The 25,460-nt window shown below is 44.2% G+C and overlaps 1 protein-coding gene across 2 annotated transcripts in view; it reads left to right on the plus strand.

Moving 5' to 3' along the window:
• The window catches only part of KPNA1 (karyopherin subunit alpha 1), a 307,265-nt gene that overhangs the window by 61,526 nt on the left and 220,279 nt on the right, over nt 1-25,460 (plus strand). For both annotated transcript variants that reach the window (XR_004539338.1, XM_033943492.1), the window contains exons 4-5: nt 4,197-4,296; nt 19,601-19,695. Coding sequence is in view for 1 of the 2 variants with exons in the window: in XM_033943492.1 (XP_033799383.1) it covers nt 4,197-4,296; nt 19,601-19,695 (195 nt within the window). In the remaining variant the exon portion in view is untranslated. The remainder of the gene's footprint in view (nt 1-4,196; nt 4,297-19,600; nt 19,696-25,460) is intronic.

A 25,460-nucleotide genomic window follows, 5' to 3' on the forward strand; every position in this document is an offset into this window, starting at 1 on the left:
GAGCTCCGCAGACCGAACTGCAGGCACCAACAGTGAACTGTTGATGAGCTAACACTGACATGACACTTGTCTGACCACTGACTCGGTAACTGAGGTGAGGTCAACTTACAAATAGTGATATCTGGCTGTTGGGGAGACATAGCTAATGAGGACTCCTTGGGTCATGAATAGAATATGTGTTTTTGGATTGGTGATTTCAGTTAAACCAACATTGACTGGATAAAGATTAAGGAAAGATTAAGATAAATGATTTGTACACATATATGTATATTGGACATCTTTTAAGTGGAGCTTTTTTGCACTACTTTATTTATATTTCCCCATTTCACCTTTTGCAATATTGGACATCTCAGAAACAATCTACCGTATTTTCACTCATATACCGCGCACCCTTGTAAAACGCGCACATGGGTATAGCGCGCGGGGAACTGTAATTTATGTAAATAAATTTTTATATACCGCGCACACCTATATACCGCGCATGCCGCCCCGACTCTCCTTTCGCCCGCCCTGACTCCTCTGGCCAGCCCGACTCTCCTTTAGCCCACCCCTACTCTCCTCTGGCCAGCCCACTCTCCTTTAGCCCGCCCCGACTCTCCTCTCCCCCTTGAAGTCCCGTCCCCACCCTGAAAGCCTGATGCCCCCCCCCCCCCGACGTCCGATTCACCCCCCCCCCCCCCGCAGGACCGCTCGCACCCGCACCCCGAAGGACCGCTCGCGCTTGAACACGCACCCCCACCCCGAAGGACCACTTGCACCCCCACAGCCTCCCCACCCCCCCATCATGTAGAAGTTTCCTACCATCGTCCTGCTGCTTCCTCTGCCGGCAGTCCTGCCCCTTCTCTTAGCCCTGCGTCTACGCTGCTTCCTCTTCCGGTGGTCCCGCCCTTTCTCTGACGTCAGGTACAATGTAAAGTCATCAAAATACAGGTGAGCAAGATGCAGGTAAGGCATAAGAGATCTTGGGAAACAATTTGGTTAGTGTTGAAAGAGAGAAGGCTTAAGAGATCTTAGGTTACAAATCGGTTAAACAAGTTTGTTTTTACTAATTTTCTGAAACTTAGGTAAGATGAGGAGTGTGTGATAATATTACCCAGCCAATCGTTCAGTTGACCTGCTTGGAAAGCAAGTGTTCTGTTCAGGTATCTTTTGTAACGGCAGGTCTTTAGTGTTGGATGGTTAAACAGATGTACTCTGCGTGTGGTTCTCATGAACAATCTTAAGTTAAAATGGGGAACCAAGTACATGGGGGCCAAACCAAGAATGGATTTGAAACAGACAGGCAAATTTGAACAGCACTCTTGCTTCAAGGGGCAGCCAGTAGAGTTTTTGGTGGTAGGAAGTTATGTGTTCCCATTTTTTTAACCCAAAAATCAGTCGGATTGCCGAGTTTTGGATGATTCAGAGTCTTTGAATGTTTTTTTTTAAAGATCCCAAATAAATGATGTTACAGTAGTCGAGTAAGCTCAGAATGGAGGATTGGACCAGTAAGCGGAATGAGATTGCATCGAAGTACTTTCTGATGGTTCTTAGTTTCCATAATTTTGAGAAGCTTTTTCTAACCAGTGAGTCAGTGTGAGCTTCAAGGGTAAGGTAGCAGTCCAGAGTCACTCCCAGAATTTTTATGGAATCTATAATAGGAAGGATTTGACTATTCAAGGAAATTGATGAATCTTTGATTTTGTCGTTCGGACTCACCAGGAAGAATTTGTTTTTTTCTGAATTGAGTTTGAATTTGAATTCAGCCATCCATATTTCGATTTGCTTTAAGATAGATGCCAGGTGTTTCTTCATCTCGGGAGTTAGGTTTGTTAGGGGAAAGACTATGGTAATGTCGGCGTAGATGTAAAATTAGATTTTTAAACTTTGCAATAGATTCCCTAGTGCGGCCAGGGGGATAGGGGGAAGCCCTGCGAGACTCCACACAAGTTTACCCAGATGAAGGAATGAGTATTGTCACTGTAAACTTTGGTATGATCATTTACTCAAGAAACCCTGGAACCATTTTAACACATTACCAGAGAGATCAATTGACTCCAAACAGTCCATAAGAATAGCATGGTCAACTAAGTCGAAGGCATTACTTAAATTAAATTGCCAGACTAGTGCACTTGTGCCCTGGCTAAATAAGCTATGGAGGGAATCTAACAGTAAGGCAATAACAGTTTCAGCGCTATACCCGGAATGAAAACCTGACTGGTTATCATTTAGTATGCTGAATTTATCCAGATAGGTTACTAAACCCTGGTTGACCAGACCTTCCATCAGCTTTACAAAGAAAGGAATGCTCGCGATGGGTCTGTAATTTGATGTCAGCTTGATAGATTCTTTGGGATTTTTTACAATCGGTGTGATCAGGATCTGGCCTAGGACCTCAGGAAAAGTACCCGACAGTAGAAGAGAAGAAAGCCAAGTGTGTAACTTGGCTTTGAAGGTGACCGGGGCAACTTTCATAACATTTGGTGGGCAACAGTCTAATTTGCAGTAAGATACAGTGCAGAATTGTTGCCAGGTAGGGATGGTAAAATTGTTCCAGATCATGTCTGCCCTAGGTTCGTCTTTGAGTTGAGCAACTGGGTAGTTCAGATGGTTGATTGTAACGACCGACAGGGTGGATCTCAGGTTGGAGATTTTGTTGTTGAAAAACTCAGCCAGAGCATTGGCCGATGGTGGGGAGTCTAAGGTAGGACGGTTTAAGGTCTGAATGTCGTAAAGATTGTTGACAATTTTGAAAAGATTTTTGATGTCGGTGTTTGGAGAACCAATTTTTTTGTGTGTAAAAGTTAGTGAGTTTAATTGTTATAAGTTTTTTGTACTCTTTTAATTTTGTTCTCCAATTCACTCTCTCTTTAGTAGCTGTATAGAAGCTTTAAATAAACAATAAATGTAAAATCAGGGAGTGCTTGGGAAGTAAAATTCCTAGACTTCATAAACAACTGCTTCTTGCACAATCCTGCTTTATTCTTGGATAAGTGTGTTATGCATCCCATGTTGCGAGACTGCTTGTAGGAAGTTTCATTTTACATAATTTTTCTGACCCTTCTCTCATATCTTAAGATTGCCCTCTGGTCACCAGTTGCTTTCCTACAAGCAAGAGAGTAGGAGCTAGTCTTTTTTACTTGTATTTAATTTTTCTTTTACTTGTTATTTTTATGCTTTTTGTCTTTGTGTTGCAGTTTCCCTGCAGTATCAGCTCTGTTTGCGGGAGATCAGACTTTGTGGATAAAATCTGTTTCCAGGGAGTTGACTGCCTTGCAGTGCACCATCTGGACAGGCTGCACCTTCAGATCAGGGGCTCAGGGACCGTTTCCTTGGGAGCTGGCTCACCCCAGATTCATCTGCTAGTGGGTTTAAGTACAGGCTGTGTAGCTCAATGGAGGCATACCTGGGATCAGAGTCGATTTGTGTTCCTCTGCCAAAACGCATGTTCCATGGGTGGTGGAGGTCACCAGCCATTGGTATCGGGCTAAGGGGCAGTCAGAAGACCAGCAGCCCAGTTTGTAAGGCTTATTGAGGCAGAGGATCTCCTTATAAATTGTTTTCAGCTTCCTTTACTGAGTAAAGGACTGACAGCCTGTCGCAGCGATTTGGGAGGGGGGGTTAGAAAATATTTTTGGACAGTTTGGGAGTTAGTTCTAGTCCCCCCCCCTAAAATTTGCGTAATGTATAATAACTGTATGGTAAAACTTATAAAGGTGATGAAAGTTCAAAACTGAAAAGGTTCATATCCGGCAGGTACATAGTACGTATCTAAACTAAACTAAACCTTATGTTTATATACAGTATCCTCTCCATAATTATAGAGCTCGGCATGGTTTACAAGAGCTTAATATAGGAAGGAACAGCATAATGGGGTTGGAGGTTGAGTATAGGGGGAAAGAGAGCATTACATTTTTGTGAATAGCCTAGTTTTCAGGTGCTACGAAACTTGTTAAACCAGGGGTAGAGAACTCCGGTCCTCAAGAGCCGTATTCCAGTCGGGTTTTCAGGATTTCCCCAATGAATATGCATGAGATCTATTTGCATGCACTGCTTTCAATGCATATTCATTGGGGAAATCCTAAAAACCCGACTGGAATACGGCTCTCGAGGACTGGAGTTCCCTACCCCTGTGTTAAACTGTAACATGTAAATTTTAATGCATGTTCTTTTTTTGTTTGTTTGTTTTTGTTTTTCACCCCTTTCATTTCTTACAGAGTGGTGTCATCACTTCTGACATGATTGAGATGATTTTCTCTAACAGTCCAGAGCAGCAACTTGCCGCCACACAAAAATTCAGGAAGTTGCTATCCAAAGGTAAGTTGAGAGAATGCAAGATCTAAAGTCTTATCTTATGGTCCACATGAGAGCGTGCTCTTTAACTTTCTCATCCAGGTTGCATTAGGGCAGATCATCCACAGTGTCCAGAGTTTTCTCACATTTCTTACATATTGTCTCATTGAGTCCCAGATTTGAAATTTTAAAACCCTCTTAAAGACTTGACTTTTGAGCATGCGATTTCTCCTTAATCTTGGTCTTGGATTATTGCCTGGCGTCCCCCCCCCCCCTTCCCCCCCCGTCCTTATGAGCATGTGTGTGTATGTGTATGGATTATCGCCTGGCGTCCCCCACCTTCCTTATGAGCATGGTAGTTTTCTCTATAAGGCTGATTCTTCTTTCCTATCAACCAATGGAATTCTTTTCTTTTTGGTTTTAGTCTGTAAACTGCTTAGCCCTTCCTGTCAGTCATAGCGGTATAGCAAATTATCCCAGGACAAGCAGTTAACATATTCTCACATGTGGGGTGATGTCATTCATGGAGCCCTGGTATGGACAGTTTTAAAAGTGCATCGCCACTTTAAGAACTTGAGAAAGTTAGCAAACTGCCCACACTGCGCATGTGCGAGTGCCTTCCCGCCCGATGCTGCTTGCAGCCCCTCAGTTCTTAGTTTTCCATGGAGCTAAGAAGTCATGTGTTTTGAATGTTGTTAAATTTTTGCCTTTGCCTTCTCGTTCACACATCTTTTTTTTTTTTTCCTTCTTTGTTTTATTTCTTTTACTTTTTCAGTTTCAAAAAATCAGCCGGGGACATTTTTTCCTCACTGTTTTCACTTTGTGGGCTTTGCCTGTTGAAGCCTCTTCTTTTTTCCTCAGCCATTGAATTCAATTTGGCTTAGAGAGTTTTTCCGTTGATGTCCTGGCCGGTTTAAAAGTGTTGCAGGTGCCAACGGCAGATTTCCATCACTGACCCACATAGTTGCTGCTTTACAGTGCTTTGGCCTGGAACACCACGTTGAATACTGTGCACGGTGTTCTACCCTACAAAAACGTAGCATTAAGAGTTGAAAGCTCCAACATGAAAAGTTGTTGGCACCGGTATGGACACCAAAAAGACATCACAGCCTTCCATGTTGAAAGTATCTGCATCGGGGGACATTGCTCCATCGGGTAAGAACATAAGAAATGCCTGCACCGGATCAGACCTGGGATCCATCTAGTCCGGCGATCCGCACACGCGGAGGCTCAGCCAGGCACACCCTGGCGAATACAATGGTCACTCGTATCCCTCAATGTCTTCTGCAAGAAGATGTGCGTCCAGTTTTCCCTTAAATCCTAGAATGGTGGTTTCCTCCACCAGCTCTTTCGGGAGAGAGTTCCAGGCGTTCACTACTCGCTGTGTTAAGCAGAACTTTCTGACGTTTGTCCTGGCCATGTCCCCTCTCAGCTTCAGGCCATGACCTCTGGTCCGAGACTGGGTTACATTTGCCAATGTGAATAACGCTGTTTCTTGCTCACCATCCTTTCCCCCTGCTGGTGAGTGAGCTTGCTCCATTATGTTGATCCCTTTTAGCAATTTAAAAGTCTCTATCAGATCCCCTCTCAGTCTTCTCTTCTCAAGGGTGAATAGTTCCAGTTTTCTGAGGCAATCTTTGTAGCTCAAGTTCTCCATACCTTTTACTAGCTTCGTCGCTCTCCTCTGCACCCTCTCCAGTAGTGTTATATCTTTCTTCAGGTTTGGAGACCAGTGTTGGACACAGTATTCCAGGTGTAGCATTATGACCTCCCTTGATCTATTCGTGATTCCTTTCTTTATCATGCCTAATATCCTGTTAACTTTCTTTGCCACCGCTGCACATTGAGCCGATGGCTTCAGGGTTCTATCTATCAGTACTCCCAGGTCTTTTTCTTGTTCGCTCTTCCCCAATGTTATACCTAACAGTTTGTACCCATGCTCCTTGTTTTTACTGCCCAAGTGCATCACTTTGCATTTTTCTACATTAAAACTCATCTGCCAATTTTCTGCCCATCTCTCAAGTTGCTTCAAATCTCTCTGGAGTTCTTCGCTGTCTTTTTGTGACCTGATTGCTCGGCATAGTTTTGTGTCATCTGCAAACTTGATGATAGCACTGGTCGTTTCTTCTTCCAGGTCATTTACGAAGATATTGAATAAGATAGGCCCAAGAACTGAGCCCTGAGGCACTCCGCTAGTTACTTTCTTCCAGTCTGAGTACTTCCCATTTATGCCCACTCTCTGTCTTCTGTTTTCTAGCCATTTCCCTATCCTTCTTAGTATATCCCCTTCTATTCCATGACTTTGTAGTTTTTTGAGAAGTCTCGCATGAGGTACCTTGTCGAACGCTTTCTGGAAGTCCAAGTATATTATGTCAACCGGTTCTCCGCTATCGACTTGTTTGTTCACTCCCTCAAAAAACTGAAGTAAGTTTGTCAAGCATGACTTCCCTTTCCTGAAGCCATGCTGACTACCTCTCAGCAGGTCATGGTTATCCAGGTGCTGTATAATGCTGTCTTTAATCAAAGCCTCAACCATTTTCCCAGGGACCGATGTGAGACTCACTGGTCTATAGTTTCCAGGTTCTCCCCTTGATCCTTTTTTAAAGATTGGTATTACGTTCGCTATGTTCCAGTCTTCTGGTATCCGTCCGGTTCTAACTGACAAGTTAACGAGGGTTTGCAGTATTCTCCAATTTCCACCTTTAGCTCTTTTAATACTCTCGGGTGAATTCCGTCTGGGCCAGGGGATTTGTCACTTTTTAGTTTGTCAATCTGATAGTATACTTGGTCCAGATCCACCTTCACTGTGGTGAGGCTCTCCTCTATTTCCCCCTTGAAAACTTTCACTGTTTCGGGTATTGATGTGGTGTCTTCCTTGGTAAAGACAGAAGCAAAGAAGGAATTTAATCTGTCTGCAATCTGTTTGTCCTCTTTGATGTATCCTTTTCTTCCTTGGTCGTCGAGAGGGCCCACTGTCTCCTTTGCAGGTTTCTTCCCTTTAACATATCTGAAAAATGGTTTGAAGTTTTTGGCCTCTTGGGCTATCTTTTCCTCATAGGCCCTTTTGGCTTCTCTCACAGCCTTGTAGCACTTCTTCTGGTCGTCTTTATGACTGTTCCAAGCCTCAGTTGTTTTCTCGCGCTTCCATTTTTTGAATGAGTCTTTCTTTTCCCTAACTGCATCCTTCACCTCTTGGGTAAGCCAGCTAAAAAGCCGCCAGCTTTCCAGCAGGTCTCGCAGACCAACATTGCATTGAGTACCTTGATGCCGACCAAGCGACGACTGCTCTTATGGCTGGCCTCTCCTCCATTTAGGTGTGCATCCTCTTCACTCTCCCTGAGGCCAGACAAGGCACCGATGGTACCGGCAGAATGCAAACGGTACCGGTGCGCTCGTACCGTGAAAAGCTCGAAGCGCTTTTCCAAGTCAGTGACATGTTCGGACTCCTTACTTAGACACTGACTCCATCGGTACCAGTACCAGCCCAGCCTGAGCATAAGGCCACCAGGTCCTGCGGTACTGATACTGAATCTCTGGTGCAGCATTGACGTTCTACGTCCAAGCACAGCTCGTCTCATCGCAGAGCCTGTTCTCCATCACGGTGTCGATCCAGTTCTTCAAGACATCACCATTCTTCCTCATCGATTCGCCGATTAAAGTCTGCTCAGCACTGTTCATTTTCAACCACTTTGAAGTGCAAGCATCGCTTTCCTTCCTGCTCTACAAAGCGTAAAAGGAAGTCCCATCACACATTGACGTCTTCATCGGATTGACACCGGGTGTGACGTCACCATTGATCCTGAAGCACTCCTTCGCCAAAATACTTTTATGTCTCAGATTTACAGTCTGACTCGGCGGATGATGTACCTGAGTGCACCACAGAAGCTTATTACACTTCTTCAGAAAAGTCTCCTTAGAAGTCTCGACAAAGAGCTAAGTCTCCTACTGAAAGACTTTCTTTTACAAAATTTATTTGGCAATTGGACAAAGAGCTCCCAGTTGTTAGAAGCTGATTCTGCCTACCATGCTGAATTTTTGGAAGCTTTAGATTATGATGAACCTCCTAAAGAACTTCTTTGCCTACCATTTCATGGTATTCTGAAGGAGACTCTTCATAAGAACTGGGGCTCCCAGAATATTGGACTCTTTATACAAAATCATTTCTTCTCCTGGTTTTGACAAACAATAACTCAAGCATCAGTCCCTGGTGGTAGTCAACTTTGAAAATATCTACTCCAGCCAGATTCTATGCCTCAGTACCACCAGGGTGTGAAGGGTGCACTATGGACAAGTTCAGCTGTCGCCTGTACCAAATCTCCATGTTGGCTAACAGAGTCCTAAACTACAATTTCTATATTTCCTGCTATGTCAAGACTCTGGTTAAGAAATTGTCTTCTTTTGATAGGTACATCCCTTCACAGCAATTACAGGATTTTCATCACATCTCCCACACCCTTACCCTGGCTAGAAGGTACATAGCAAGATCAGCTTATGCCTTTGAGTTATCTTCCAGAGCCTCAGTTATGTCAGTGGCAATGAGACATCTGGCATGGATCAGAGTCTCCAACATGGATATCAATCTCCAGGATAGATTGGCTAGCATTCCGTACTTGGGTGATGAGCTATTTGGTGATTCTATTGAAAATGCTACCCAAAAGCTCACTGACCATGAGAAACATTGGGATGCTTTAGTCAAAACCAAGCCTTCGCCTTCAACTTCCAAGTCTTTTTCTTCCTATTGGAAGCGTTTTTCTTCCAAACCTGCTGTTCCTCCTAGACCACAGCAAAAGAAACAGAAACAACAATGCCCTCAGAAATCTCAAGACAGCAGCTCCCCAAAAACCTGCTCAGTCTTTTTGACATGCTTCTTGAGAGCATAGCCGTTGTTTCTCTATCCCAACCTCTCCCTCCTCCCATTGGAGGATGACTTCAACTCTATTATCCTCACTGTGAACTGATTACCACAGACTTAACAGTAATTCGAGAGGGATACTCTCTTCACTTTATTGACATTCCTCCAGATCATCCTCCAAGAGAGTCTTCTTTCAATTCTCAGCAGACATCTCTTCTCCTTCAAGAGATAGATTCCCTTCTCCTTCTCAATGTCATCAAAAAGGTTCCTCCTGGACAGAGAAACCGGGAGTTTTACTCTCGGTATTTTCTCGTTCCAAAGCAGACAGGAGGTCTTCATCCAATCTTGGATTTCAGGGGTCTCAAGTTTCTAGTGAAGGAAAAGTTTTGGATGTTATCCCTGGCAACTTTATATCCCCTCTTAGATCGCAACGACTGGCTATGCTCTCTGGATTTGAAAGAAGCCTACACTCACATTTCAGTGCATTCGGTCTCCAGGAAATTCCTCCGATTTCAAGTGGCTCATCACCCTTTGGCCTTGCATTCACCAAGTGCCTGATTGTAGTGGCAGCAGCATTACGGTCTCATGGCCTCCAAGTCTTTCCTTACCTAGACGACTGGCTAATCAAGGATCCTACCTCGCAAGGGGTGACAGTAGCGACTTGCATGACAATTCTCTTCCTTAAATAATTGGGTTTCAAAATCAGTTTTCCCAAATCCCAGCTTCAACCATCTCAGACTCTACAATTCATAGGAGTTCTGTTCAATACTGTTCATCTCAGGGCGTTTCTACCACAACAAAGACAAGACAATTTGATTCAGCTTTACACTCGGACATCATCAGCCATCAATATGCCTGCATATGGAAAGGGAGAGCAAAGAGTGAAAAACACAGAGGACTTAGATGGCTCAGAGCCTAGTGTCATCAAGAAGGCTTTAGGTACATAGGAGGATGGGGAAATACATGGAAGGACAAGAAGCTATATTGCACTGATGGGCTACATATTACTACAGCAGGAAAAAGAAACCTTGCAGAGAAATTTAGACAATATTTTTCTAGGCATTTAAACTAGAAGGTGGGGGTGGTGTATGTACGAAGGACAATTATAGAGAACACCCCCGGCAAAAGAAAAGATGTGATAGTAGTAAAGGCTGCAACATAAGCAATATCAGCAACTCATTTCTTAGTATTGCAACGGAAAGTGAAACGACACAAAAATCCATACGAAAAAAGAGATTATCGCTGAAAAATAGCTGGAAAGCGATGACCACAAATGCTCGCAGTCTAAGCAACAAAGTTCATGATCTGCAAGCCCTGATGTTAGAGGCAGATCTAGATATTGTCGCTATCACAGAGACATGGTTCAGTGAATCACATGGATGGGATGCAAACATACCGGGATATAATCTTTTTAGGAAGGACAGAGATAGTCATAAAGGTGGAGGAGTAGCTCTCTATATAAAAATCAATATCCAAGCGACCGAAATGCAAGGGACCTGGGGAGAGGAAGAAGCGATATGGATTGCTCTGAAAAGAGAAGATGGAACTTCTATCTACGTGGGTGTAGTCTACAGACCTCCGACTCAATCACAGCAAATTGATAAGGATCTGATTGTGGATATCCAAAAGTTTGGAAGGAAAGAGGAGGTTCTGCTGTTGGGCGATTTCAACCTGCCGGGTGCGGACTGGAATGTTATGTCTGGGGAATCGGAAAGAAGTAGGGAGATTGTGGATGCCTTTCAAGAAGCTCTGCTCAGACAAGTGGTGATGGAACCCACAAGAGAAAAAGCGATATTGGATCTGGTCCTCACAAATGGAGAGAGTATCTCTAATGTTCGAGTGGGTGCTCACCTGGGAAGTAGCGATCATCAAACGGTTTGGTTTGATATAACTGCTAAAGTGGAGAGTGGCCGCACGATACTTAAAGTCCTAGATTTCAAACGTACGGACTTTAATGCAATGGGAAAGTACCTGAAGAAAGAGCTGTTAGGATGGGAGGACATAAGAGAAGTGGAAAGACAGTGGTCTAAGCTGAAAGGAGCGATAAAAATGGCTACGGACCTTTATGTGAAGAAAATCAATAAAAACAAGAGAAAAAGGCTGAGAAAATAAAGGCGAAAGAGTTGGCGTTCATGAAATATAAAAAAACCCAAGAAGAGGAGAGCAGAAAGGACTACAGGGTGAAACTGAAAGAAGCCAAGAGAGAGATACGTTTGGCGAAGGCACAGGCGGAAGAACAAATGGCTAAAAATGTAAAAAAGGGAGATAAAATTTTTTCAGAGATATTAGTGAAAGGAGGAAGATAAAAAATGGAATTGCTAGGCTAAAAGATGCTGGGAACAAATTTGTGGAGAGTGATGAGGAGAAAGCAAATGTGCTAAACAAATACTTCTGTTCTGTGTTCACAGAAGAAAATCCTGGAGAAGGACCGAGATTGTCTGGCAAAGTTACACGAGAAAATGGAATAGATTCTGCGCCGTTCATGGAGGAGGGTGTTTATGAGCAACTTGAAAAACTGAAGGTGGACAAAGCGATGGGACCAGACGGGATCCATCCCAGGATACTAAGGGAGCTCAGAGAGGTTCTGGCGAGTCCTATTAAAGACTTGTTCAACAAATCTCTGGAGACGGGAGTGATTCCTGGGGATTGGAGGAGAGCGGATGTGGTCCCTATTCATAAAAGTGGTCACAGGGATGAAGCAGGAAACTACAGGCCGGTGAGCCTCACTTCAGTTGTTGGAAAAATAATGGAAGTGTTGCTGAAAAAAAGGATAGTGTACTTCCTTGAATCTAATGGGTTACAGGATCCGAGGCAACATGGCTTTACAAAAGGTAAATCGTGCCAAACGAACCTGATTGAATTTTTTGATTGGGTGACCAGAGAGCTGGATCGAGGACATATGCTAGATGTAATTTACTTGGATTTCAGCAAAGCCTTTGATACAGTTCCTCATAGGAGGCTGTTGAACAAACTTGAAGGGCTGAAGTTAGGACCCAAAGTGGTGAACTGGGTCAGAAACTGGCTGTCGGACAGACGCCAGAGGGTAGTGGTTAATGGAAGTCGCTCGAAGGAAGGAAAGGTGACTAGTGGAGTCCCTCAGGGTTCGGTGCTGGGGCCATTCCTGTTCATTGACATTGACATTGCTGAAGGGTTAGAAGGAAAAGTGTGCCTTTTTGCAGATGATACCAAGATTTGTAACAGAGTAGACACCGAAGAGGGAGTGGAAAATATGAAAAAGGATCTGCAAAAGTTAGAGGAATGGTTTAATGCCTGGCAACTAAAATTCAATGCAAAGAAATGCAGAGTAATGCATTTGGGGATTAATAATAGGAAGGAACCGTATATGGATACCGTCAGACAACACCTTAGTACAGGGAAAAAAATGCTTCTCATACAACTGGACCTAACTGCAGCATTCGACTTAGTGGATCACAACATCCTTCTACAGATCTTAGACGCAATAGGCATCTCAGATAAAGTATACTCATGGTTTGAAGGATTCCTAAAACTCAGAACTTACAGTGTAAAATCAAACAAAGAAAAGTCAGAATCCTGGTCAAACCCCTGCGGCGTACCACAAGGATCTCCACTATCCCCTACCCTCTTCAATCTCTACACTGCTTCTCTAGGAACGCATCTGGACAATCTGGGCATAACCACCTATAGTTATGCTGATGACATCACCATCCTCATCCCATATGATCATTCTAAACCTACCATGACAGACAAACTTCACCAAACACTTGAAACAGTCACAACCTGGATGAAAATACACAAACTTAAACTCAACCAAGACAAAACCAAATTCATCCTTCTCGAAAATGACAAGGTCCAAACCACAACCAACTTAGAAATAAACGCAATCAAATACCCAATCCAAACCACCATAAAACTACTTGGCATGACCATAGACAGATGCTGCACTATGCAACCGCAAATAAATAAAACAATTCAGAAATCATTCGCTGTCATGAGAAATCTGAGACAAGTCCGAAAATTCTTTGAAAGAACACAATTCCAACTTATAGTACAATCACTAATACTAGGTATATTGGACTACTGCAACATCCTCTTCCTTCCTTGCCCTGTAACCACGATTAAACAACTCCAAACAATCCAAAATACAGCTTTGAGACTCATCTACTCATTGAGAAAACACGACCACATCACTGAAGCCTTCATTAACTCACATTGGCTTCCAATCCAAGAAAGAATCCAATTCAAATTCTACTGCATACTATTTAAAACCCTACACGGAGACAGCCCATCATACTTGAATAATCGCCTCATCCAAGCACCCACTACCAGACACAGAAAAACACACTCCCCATTCATACCCCCCCCAATCAAAGAAGTAAAAAGAACAAAACTACACGACGGCCTCCTAGCCACTCAAGCCGCAAGGCTGGACAACCAGATCTCCAACCTTCTGATGACCACTCCAGACTATAGGACGTTCAGAAAAGAAATAAAAACCACACTTTTCAAGAAATTCCTGAAGCAGCATTAACATCACGACCTCTTAGTAACTCTAAAACCGACATCTGATCTACCCATTACTGCACTAACAACAACAAAAGAACCTCCACTATAACCAACTATTAATTCTCTTACAAACCACCTCACCCTCAACAACCCGATAATGTTTATAAAATCTACAACTTACCTATCTAGCCAATCAATGTAACTCTGTATTTCTAAATTAACCTTTTGTAATCCGCCTTGAACCGCAAGGTAATGGTGGAATAGAAATCCCTAATGTAATGTAATGTAATGTAATATGCTGGGAGGAGAGAAGCTGATATGCACGGATGGGGAGAGGGACCTTGGGGTTATAGTGTCCGAAGATCTAAAGGCGAAAAAACAGTGTGACAAGGCAGTGGCTGCTGCCAGAAGGATGCTGGGCTGTATAAAGAGAGGCGTAGTCAGTAGAAGGAAGAAGGTGTTGATGCCCCTGTACAGGTCATTGGTGAGGCCCCACTTGGAATATTGTGTTCAGTTTTGGAGACCGTATCTGGCGAAAGACGTAAGAAGACTTGAGGCGGTCCAGAGGAGGGCGACGAAAATGATAGGAGGCTTGCGCCAGAAGACGTATGAGGAGAGACTGGAAGCCCTGAATATGTATACCCTAGAGGAAAGGAGAGACAGGGGAGATATGATTCAGACGTTCAAATACTTGAAGGGTATTAACGTAGAACAAAATCTTTTCCAGAGAAAGGAAAATGGTAAAACCAGAGGACATAATTTGAGGTTGAGGGGTGGTAGATTCAGGGGCAATGTTAGGAAATTCTACTTTACGGAGAGGGTAGTGGATGCCTGGAATGCGCTCCCGAGAGAGGTGGTGGAGAGTAAAACTGTGACTGAGTTCAAGGAAGCTTGGGATGAACACAGAAGATTTTAAAATCAGAAAATAATATTAAATATTGAACTAGGGCAGTTACTGTGCAGACTTGCACGGTCTGTGTCTGTGTATGGCCGTTTGGTGGAGGATGGGCAGGGGAGGGCTTCAATGGCTAGGAGGGTGTAGATGGGCTGGAGTAAGTCTTAACAGAGATTTCGGCAGTTGGAACCCAAGCACAGTACCGGGTAAAGCTTTGGATTCTTGCCCAGAAATAGCTAAGAAGAAAAAAAAAAAAAAATAAAAAAAAAATTTAAATTGAATCAGGTTGGGCAGACTGGATGGACCATTCAGGTCTTTATCTGCCGTCATCTACTATGTTACTATGTTACAATCTTAGCCAGACAAATAGTGGTACTCCTAGATCACATGGCTTCCACAGTGCATGTCGCTCTGTTTGCGAGACTTCATTTCAGGATACCTCAATGGATTTTCACATCTCAGTGGTCTCAAACTCTTGACTCATACTCTCAACACATGTCTCCACCACCTCTACCAGGAGACTGTTCCACGCATCTACCACCCTTCCTGTAAAAAAATAATTCCTTAAGATTACTCCTGAGCCTATCACTTCTTAATTTTATCCTATGGCCCTCTCATTCCAGAGCTTCCTTTCAAATGAAAGACTCAACTCGTGTGCATTTACATCACGTAGGTATTTAAACGTCTTTATCATATTTTCCCTCTCCCTCTTTCCTCCAAAGTATACATATTGAGATCTTTAAGTCTGTCACCAGATGCCTTATGACGAAGACCATGCACCATTTTAGTAGCCTTCCTCTGGACTGATTCCACCCTTTTTATATCTTTTTGAAGGTGCATCCTCCAGAATTGTACACAATATTCTAAATGAGGTCTCACCAGAGTATTATACAGGGACATCAATAACTCCTTTTTCGTACTGGCTATACCCCTCCCTATGCACCATAGCACCTTCTAGCTTGCTCCGTCACCTTTTCAATCTGTTTGGCCACCTTAAGATCATCACATACAGTCACATCCAAGTCCCACTCTTCTGTCATGCACATAAGTTCTTCACCCCCTAAACTGTACCATTCCCTTGGGTTTTTGCATGCCAAATGCACAATCTTGCATTTCTTAGAATTAAATTTTAGCTGACAAATTTCAGACCATTCTTCAAGCTTCACCAGATCTTTCTTCATGTTATTCACACCAGTTCTGGGTGTTTACTCTTGCAGATTTTGGTATCAGCAAAACGGCAAATCTTACCCGACAGCCCTGCAGCAATATCGTTTATAAAAATGTTAGGAAGAACAGGCCCAAGAACAGAACCTTGAGGCACACCACTGGTAACATTCCTTTCCTCAGAGCGATCTCCATTGATCACTACCCTCTGTCACCTTCCACTCAACCAGTTCTTGACCCAGCCTGTCACTTTGGGACCCATCCTGAGGGCACTCAGTTTATTTATTAGACGTCTTGTGTGGAACACTGTCAAAGGCTTTGCTAAAATCTAAATACCCACATCTAGCGCTCTCCCTCTAGCCAATTCTCTGGTCACTCAGTCAAAGAAATTAATCAGATTTGTCTGACAAGACCTACCTCTAGTGAATCCATATTTTCTTCCGGTCCTGTAATCCACAGGATTCCAGAAACTTAAAAATGTTTCCATTAATTTGCTTAGACCAATGCAAGAAGAGGCACTGGAAATGTCAAGACCAACCTACATTTACATACTTTATTAATAGTTTGTACCAAAGTTCAAACCTAAGTTCAAATAAGTCCTTGACATACAAAACACATATAGTCCCAACTAGGATCTAAGTTTTGGTAACTTCATCACCTTCCTCAGGAGAAAATTATGAAATTGTAATGCTCAGCAAAGATTGCGTATAAATGCATCGGTGTTTCAACTTCAGAAAATAAGTTTTTGGTAAGTTGGATTATATTTGTTTGATATCAAAATTGACAGCACTTAAATTGGGGCATATTGTTTCTTTTCATAAGACTTAGGATTCCTATTTGGCTTGGCATGTTGGTTCTTTATGATTCTACTGTTTGGATATATTTTGTATTGGGTTCTTTTGCTGCTGGACCTGGAGAGTTGGTTTTTGGGGGGTTGTTGTTGTTGTTGTTTTTTTTTTTTTTTTTGATGGGTAGTGGGAATAAGTATTGTATAGTCTGTGTGTATCCTTTGCTATTGTTGTTCTCATGGCTCTGGTTTTTTTCATAGGTTGTTTTTCCTTTACTGTTTGTTTTCATAAAATATAGATTAAAAAGACTGATGTACCTTTTGCACCAGAAGGAAAGATTGCACTTCTCCCTCTGTATTCACGGTGGATGCATTCCAGATATAGGCGCGAATAACTTTTCAATATGTTATTCGTGGTTTTCTGTAAAAGTCAGCATTTTTACCATTAAAACCACAAATGCAGTAGTGTATTACGGAGATTTAAAAGAGCTCCTGAGCAGGGGGGAAAGTACACACTGTTGAGTACATGGCGGGCCGGCACCAACAATCTCCTCCACGCCCCTTCCTTACCTTGGACACGATTAGTGGCTCCCCGTGCTCCAGGCCCCCTTTCAACGTGAAGCCCCACGGCGCTCCCCCCTTTCAGCTGCACATGAATGCACTGGAAAGGGACGACTCTGCTCTCCATTCTCTCCTCCAAGCCGGCGGTGGAAGCCCCCCAATCCATGCTCTGCGCTAATCCGTGGCAGGCTCCATTCACTGTCTGCTCTTATTTTACACACAGGACAAAGAAGAAGTGGGGGACATGCACACACACCTCCGGCAAGGATCGGGAGGCACTTACAGTGTGCATACGGAAACCGCAAATACAGAGGGAGAAGTGTAGGTTGTTACCTCAATAATTCTCTTTTTGGTAGAAAGGTTCATCAGTGATAGCCTGCCCTGTCAGTTGTTTTCACTTGCTTACTGTCTTCAGGCAGGTATGTGTCTATAAAGATTGGGATCTTCACTTGCCAGACAGGTCTGAAGAATAAAGAGACATTTCTTTTGCTAAGAGGCAAGTGAGAATATGACAGCTTCCTAAATATTAGTTCTAGTTGCACTCAGGTAGGTGGCTTGTTTGAGCCACCATGTTTTTTGTGCTTTTTTTTTACATTGTTTAACAATAATTGTTGCAGAGGAGACAAGTGATTTGTCAGGGAGGTTCCCCATACTCCTCTTTATTTCTTCTCTAAACTGAGGAGCTTCAGCACAGCCCATTGAGGAAGGAGGCGAACTGAAAAAGGTAGATGATGTAATCTAATCTACAATTTGAGTTGCTCTATGTCTAATTAGGTTCAAGGCGATGTACAGTTCAAGAGATATACAAGTATAGAAGGGGGAATTCGTTCTTGAAAAAGCCTTCGGGCGAAACATGTCCTCACCCGACATTAGAAATAAATGCTCTTAGGTTTAAATAGAGCTTGAAAACTGCTGAAGATAAGTACAAAAGTTTTTTTTTTAGTAAAGTTTAAGATATATTTAAGAAGCACAAAATTCACATTTAAAGCACAGAACACTGGACTAGCTGAAATAAAGACAAGTCTGATGAATACAAATATGTCAATGAAATGAAGGAGGAAGTGACGTCACACCACTGAATGGCTCCTTGAGCTGCGAGCTCAGTTGGGGCCAAGGAGTTAATAGAGCTTATTAGCCTTTCACATTGAACCTTTGAGTTGTGGGGCATTTTCATTCCTATCTAAACTCCAGTGTATGCCCTATTGGAAACAACTGGGAAACCCACCACGACACTACAAGGTCCACTCACTGCACTCATACGCAGACCCACTCGCTCAAACATCAACCAAAAATAACAAAAAATGTGGAGAAAAAGCCTCAGTTCAGCTTCATCTGGCAAAAAACTCTACTTAAAGACCACAAACAAGTAAGGTCCAGCTTTGTATCAATCAAAAAACAGCAGTGAGAGACATGATAGTAGCCCTCATAGGAACCACCAAAAAACATTCAAAAGCTATCAAAGGTATGAGCACAGCGTATAGCACATGTTAAAGTTTCAAACACAGTCAGTAGCAAGCAGGATAAACAAAATCACTTAGCTGCAGATGGTCTCTAAGCTATCTTCCACGCACCCAAGCAGTGCCTGCCCACTCAGCCCCGCAGCCACTCCTACCTGACAGGGAACTCTCCGTTTCGCTGAGCTGCGTCAGGGGAACGATTTCAACCTACTGCATCATCAACTGTTGAGGCAATCCAAGTACTCAAACTGCACACATCCAAACACGTAGAAGCTCAGGGATGGTATCATTCTGCAGTGAACATCTTCAAAAAGGAATCCAAACTCCTCCCCATCTCAATCAGACCAATCCAGAGTCAGCTTCAACCAAAAAAACGCCACCCACTCAATCCGGGCATTCAGCCCAGCTGAGTGAATGGTGTGAAGATTGTAGAACCACCTCTGTTCCCTCTGACATAACTGACGTCTCTACTCGCCACACCTCACTGAACAGGGGATGTGTTCGATCACCACATAGCGCGGCCAACTGAAAGCATGCTGGGCTGCAAGGCAATGCATCACAAGGGGTTCCTCCATTCTCCTGGTGTGTATACAAGACTTATGCTCCAACAATCTGATCTTTAATTTCCTCGAGGTCTGTCCCACATACAGCATAGGACAGGGTCATATGATGATATATATAGCCCCCTCTGTGATACAAGATGTCTTACTCCTCAATTTGTGTACTTGTCCGGAGGCTGGATGCACAAACTCAATGGTGTTCAACATCAGGGAGCACACAGAACACCCCTCACAACAGTGGTGACCACACTCTTCATTCTGAACACCCTCCACATTCACTGTGGGCAACACGCTGGGACTCAAAATGTTACACAAATTTCTATTGCTCCTATATGCAAAAATAATCCTCAACTCCTGGAAACAGGTGTGGGCTATTGTGAACTTTTTTAAATTTCTTAAAGTGGTGATGCACTTTTAAAATGTCCATACCGGGGCTCTGTGGGTGATGTCACTTACATGTGAGAATATCTGCCTGCTGTCCCTGGATAACACCTGTTAAGGTAAGTAACTGTGATTTTTGCTATTTTTCACTAAAAATATTTTTCTACTTTTTTCCACTTAAAACAGAACCTAATCCCCCAATTGATGAAGTGATTGGCACTCAAGGTGTGGTGGCCAGGTTTGTGGAATTCTTGAAAAGGAAAGAAAACTGTACATTACAGGTACTAAGCATATTTACTGCTTTTATCTAAATCATGTCTTAAAATATGCAGCAATTTTATCTTAATCTAAGCTTTTAGTAGCAATTGATAATTTAAAATGAAGACTTTTCAAATTGCAAAGCATAAAATAATCCTTTATGTATTAGGTGTTTCATATGTATCCCTTTCTTAATCAAAAAAGATCAGATTAGAACAGTGACTTAAAGGTTGGGGTCCTTAAAATTCTTTGAGTTCAAGCAGGATGAAATATCCACACTGAGTGATGTCATCTGATGGAACCCAGTACAGCAAACACTCCCCATCTGGATTCTGGAAGCTTTTTAAAGCAGTCCACCACATGCACACACATTCCTACCCACTTGTGCTTCACAAGACCAGTCTTTTGGTTTTCTCCTCACAGCTCATATCTATTGTGACTCATTGTGGTAAGAGGTACTGTTTGCATTTTTGCTTGTGTTTTGTACAGGACCCTATCAATGCTGTGGAGCTCCTATGAATTCATTAGGTGGAGGCTGTGAATAGCATTGATATGGATTTTCTCCCCCCCCCCCCCCGAAGAATGGTATCAAGAGCACCCAAGATTTCAAGGTCATCTGTAACTTCAAAGCACCTTAATGTGAGGGCTGCTCACTCTCCTAGGAACCAGATTCAGCACAACAGGTCACCAATATAGTCCTGATGACATAGAACATGACAATTCAGGCTGACCCTTGGCCTTCCATGATGGCAGCCTTTAAGGAGCTGGTCAGGGCCATGCTCCAAAAAGAGATATAATCTATGGGCCCGTAACCTTTTATATATATATAAATGTCCAGAATGATGTACGTTAGTATAAGTTTCCATGCACAAATACCGTGCTATGGGAATTGTGCTGCTATCTGGACTACACTTACTTTTTCCACTGTTCTTTAAAGGAAGCCTCAGCATGGAAACTTATACCAAAAAGAGATATGGCACTTTTTGGAGGCTTATACACTACCTGTGGGCAGCACATCGTCGGACCTCAAATCTGGTCTGCATTGAACTGGTATTGATTTCAAGAGCCTGGGGGGGGGGGGAGGTTGCTTCCTCTGGGACCTGGGGATCCCTGGTGTTTTGATGTGAGACAGATGGACTTGTAGGTCTCCTAGTGAGTCTTCCAGTGGGTCTGATTCTGATTGCTCCTGGGTGTATGAGGAAGCAACAGAAGTGGTTTTGGTTCAGCATTCAATTCACCATAGAAAATGGGTTGTGCAGATTTCCCTGTTTGCATACTTTAGACATAGAAACATGAAAAGTTGGCAGATGTTCCTTGTTGAAGAGGCAGCCTTTTTTGCAAAAACCATGGAAGAAATTGCAGATCTCGTAAGACATTCTAAAACTATCAAGTCAGTATCCCAGTCTACTTCTGGTTTGTCTTCCATATCTAGTAGGTACTTAGGCAGAGGGAAATGGAGAAGGATCTACTGCTCTCAAAGGTGTAGGTGTTCTACACCTCCCTTCTTCCAAGCAATCAAGTCTCTTGCTCTCAACAAAGATATCAGAGCCCCAAAGTCTCAAATGACTTCCCAGTCAAAACAAAAGGATGAGCTTTCAACTGGCTCCAGGAGAGCATAGCCATAATTTCCTGTCTGTTCTGAACTGTTCAGTGGGAAGGAGGTATAATTCCTTCTCCCTTCCCTCCCCACCCCAAAGCACAGTGACCCTTTGTAACCATAAACCCAATGAGGTCTCAAAATAGTCCAGACAGGATGCATACTACAGTTGGAACACACTTCCCCCAAATTGCTTACAAAGGAACTCTTCCCTTTTCCACCACAATAAAAAGAGAAGGTATTTTATTCTAAGTACTTCTGATCATAAAAAAGATTGGGGAGGAAGCAGTGCTATCCCATGCTGTTCCTAAGGTCCCTAATAAATATAGGGTTGTTTTTTTATTTTAATGTTATCTTGTGAACTAGTAGACAGTTTTACCTGTTGTACCCAGTTTCTGCTCCATGCCTGGATTCTTTGCCATGCCTATACTGATCAACTTTCCGGACTAGCTGCTCCATCTATGCCCCTGCCTGGGGAGGTCCTGACAGCTTATGGCTCTGGTAGAGTTCTTACACGACAAGATTCACAAGATCCACCTTGAATTCTCAACAGTGTCGCCTCCCCCTTAGACTGTCCAATCTGTCAACCTTCCTTCGACAACCCTTTTTTCCTTTTCTGAAGTTACGGAAGAAGAAATTGCTCATCTTCTCTCCTCCAAACCCACCACCTGTTCCTCTGATTCGATTCCTACCTGCCTACTCATGTCCATCACTCCCGCTGTAATCCCTCCCATCTGTCACATCCTCAACCTTTCGTTCTCCACTGCTACAGTTCCTGATGTCTTCAAACATGCTGTAGTTACACCCCTACTTAAAAAGCCCTCGCTAGACCCTACATCCCCCTCCACCGACCGCCCTAACTCCCTCCTCCCCTTCCTGTCCAAACTACTCGAATGTGCTGTTCACCGCCGTTGCCTGGACTTCCTTTCTCCTCATAATATTCTTGACCTGCTTCAATCGGGCTTTCGCCCTCTCCACTCTGCAGAAACTGACCTAGCTAAAGTCTCTAACGACCTCTTCCTGTCCAAATCCAATGGACTCTACTCTATCATCATTCTTCTTGATCTGTCCGCTGTTTGATCACCACCTTCTTCTCGACACATTGTCCTCGCTGGGATTCCGGGGTTCTGCCCTCTCCTGGTTTTCTTCCTATCTCTCTTGTTGTATCTTCAGCATATGTTACAGTGGATCTGCCGCCGCCGCCATCTCACTATCTATTTGTGTACCCCAAGGCTCTGTCCTAGGCCCTCTCCTCTTTTCCCTATATACCCACTCTCTTGGTACGCTGATCTCCTCTCATTGTTTTCAATATCACCTCTATACTGACGACTCCCAGATTTATCTCTCCACGCCGGATATCTGTACAAGAGTGCAGGCCCAAATTTCAGCCTGCCTATCCGACATTGCTGCTTGGATGCCTCAAAGCCATATCAAACTGAAGATGGCTAAAATTGAACTCCTTATCTTCCTGCCTAAACTCACCTCTCGCCGTTCTCTATTTCTGTGAATAACACTATCCTCCTCCCTGTCTAATTAGCTCGCAACTTTGGAGTGATCTTTGACTCCTCTCTCTCCTCCTCTGATCAGATCCAACAAACCACCAAATCCTGTCGCTTCCTTCTCTATAATATTGCCCAAATCCATCCTCTTTTCTCTGAACACACTACCAAAATCCTTGTCCATGTTCTCATCACCTTGCGCTTAGACTACTGCAAAGTACTTGTCGGGCCTCCTGCGCACCTGTGTCTCACCTCTTCAATATGTTCAAAATTCTGCTGCATGATTCTTATTCCGTGAGAGCCGCTATTCTCACATTACCCCCTCCTTAAGTCGCTTCATTGGCTCCCCGTCCATTTCCGAATATAGTTTAAACTCCTCTTGATAACTTACAAGTGTATTTGCTCCAAAGCCCCCCCTCCCCCGATATCTCTCCTCACTTATTTCTGCCTATGCTCCTTCCCCCCACCCCCCGTGATCTCCACTCATCGTGCAAGCACCTCTTATCGGTACCCTTCACTTCCACTGCCCACGCCAGACTCCATTCCTTCTTTCTTGCAGCACCGTATGCCCGGAACAAGCTGCCTGAATCAATACATCGTGCTCCATCCTTGGCAGTGTTCAAATCCAAGCTAAAGGCCCACTTTTTTTGAAACTGCTTTTAACTCTTAACTCCTACTTACTGCTGTCAGATACATATACCCACTTTATCATTTCCTCTACTATAATTTCCCCAACCCTGTAATGTCCTGCCTAAATTAGATTGTAAGCTTTTCTGAGCAGGGACTGTCTATTGTATGTTAAAATGTACAGCACTGCGAACGCCTTTTCAGCACTATAGAAATAATAAATAGTAGGAGTACTTATAGCAGCCCTCAGCCTGGCACCGAGTCAAAATGTCTTTTGTAGAGACTTTGAAAGCACTCAGCAGCTATGTAGGACCTGTGGGGACTGTCTTGGACCTTTTAGCAGAGGGTGTTAGTCCTCCAGCCCTTGGGACAGAACTGCGGAGAAAAGACTGACCTGCCCTCAGATTTGCATATGTCATTACAAGATAAATTTGGCACCCTGGAAGAACTGCTTCATTTCCTACAATAGTACAGGCTTTGTTTCCAATTATACCTGTATGTATGTATTAGAGAATGACACGGTGAAAAAATTGGTCCCCGTCACCGCCCCGTCCCCGTCTCACCATCCTCTGCACCGCCCCGTCACCGCCATTCCCTTCACCGCCCCGTCACCGCCACCCCATTCACCGCCCCGTCACCGCCACTGCAACCCCATTCACCGCCCCGTCACCGTCACCGCTGCATACATAAAAGCCTCAAACGGGTACGATTTTATATACTTTTCTTTATTTACGTATAAAGGAAACATTCTTTAAAACTTTAAAACTTAGTTAAATATTAGTTAATAACTATACAAAAACAAAACACGCAGAGAAAAAATTAATTAATATAAATTCTCAAAACTGACACATTTTGATCACTAAATTTAAAATAGTTATTTTTCATACAGTTTTTCAATCACTAATCTTCCACCACCCCTGGGGCTAGCAATGCAAAAACAAACACGACATGTACTTTAAATGCTTACAATGTTAGCCTACATGGTAAGTAGACGCGGCCGCTGTACCTAATCGCGGCAAAGATCTCCCTGCCGTGATTAGCATAGTGACCGCGGCTACGGCTGCAAGTCTCCCCTCCCCCCAGCGATCACGGCAGGAGGGCACCCAACCCCTCCTGTAGACCCCCCCCCAACGGCCCTCCCGACAATCGCAGCAGAAGGGTACCCAACCCCTCCTGCCGGTCCTCCCAATGGCCTCCCCTAAGATCGCCGGCAGGAGGGTACCCAACCCCTCCTGCTGGACCCCCCCCCCCCAACGAACCCTCCCACCCCGGAACCCCCTTAGTCTTACTTTCCAAGTTGGACCGGACGGCTCCTCACACGTATGGCCAGCAGGCTTGCCTCCGTCCAAATGAGGCGGGCCCGCCCCTACCCTGCCCAACCCACAGGATCCTAGGGCCTGATTGGTCTAGGCACCTAAAGCCACTCCCGCTATAGGAGGGGCCTTAGGTGCTTGGGCCAATCAGGCCCTAGGATCCTGTGGGTTAGGCAGGGGAGGGGAGGGGCAGGCCCGCCTCATTTGGACGGAGGCAGGCCTGCTGGCCAGACGAGCGAGGAGCTGTCCGGTCCAACTTGGAAAGTAAGACTAAGGGTGGTGTTTCGGGATGGCGGGGTTTGTTGGGGGAGGGTCCGGCAGGAGGGGTTGGGCACCCTCCTATTGGCGATATAGGGGGCCGTTGGGGGTGCCGGCAGGATGGGTTGGGCACCCTCCTACCAGTGATCATAGGGGGGCTGTTGGGGAGCTGGCAGGAGGGGTTGGATATCCTCCTGCTGCGATCGTCGGGGGGGCTGTTGGGGTAGGCAGGAGGGGATGGGTACCCTCCTGCCGCGATCGTTGGGGAGGGCTGGTTCTGTCGGCATGAAGGGCTGAGGGCGATCGTCGGGGGGGGGGGCGGGTTCTATTGGCAGGAAGGGTTGATCTGACAAATGAGGAGCACGGTGAAACACAGGTAAATAGCGGTTCCTAGAAGGGGGGACATTGGCCTGCGGGGACAAATCTATTCACCGTTTTTGCGGGCGGTGAAAGGATTTGTCCCCGCGTCTGCGGCGATTTGCTAATGAGGTCAC

The sequence above is a fragment of the Geotrypetes seraphini genome, chromosome 4, assembly GCF_902459505.1.
Source record: "Geotrypetes seraphini chromosome 4, aGeoSer1.1, whole genome shotgun sequence".
Taxonomy (NCBI): Eukaryota; Metazoa; Chordata; class Amphibia; order Gymnophiona; family Dermophiidae; genus Geotrypetes; species Geotrypetes seraphini.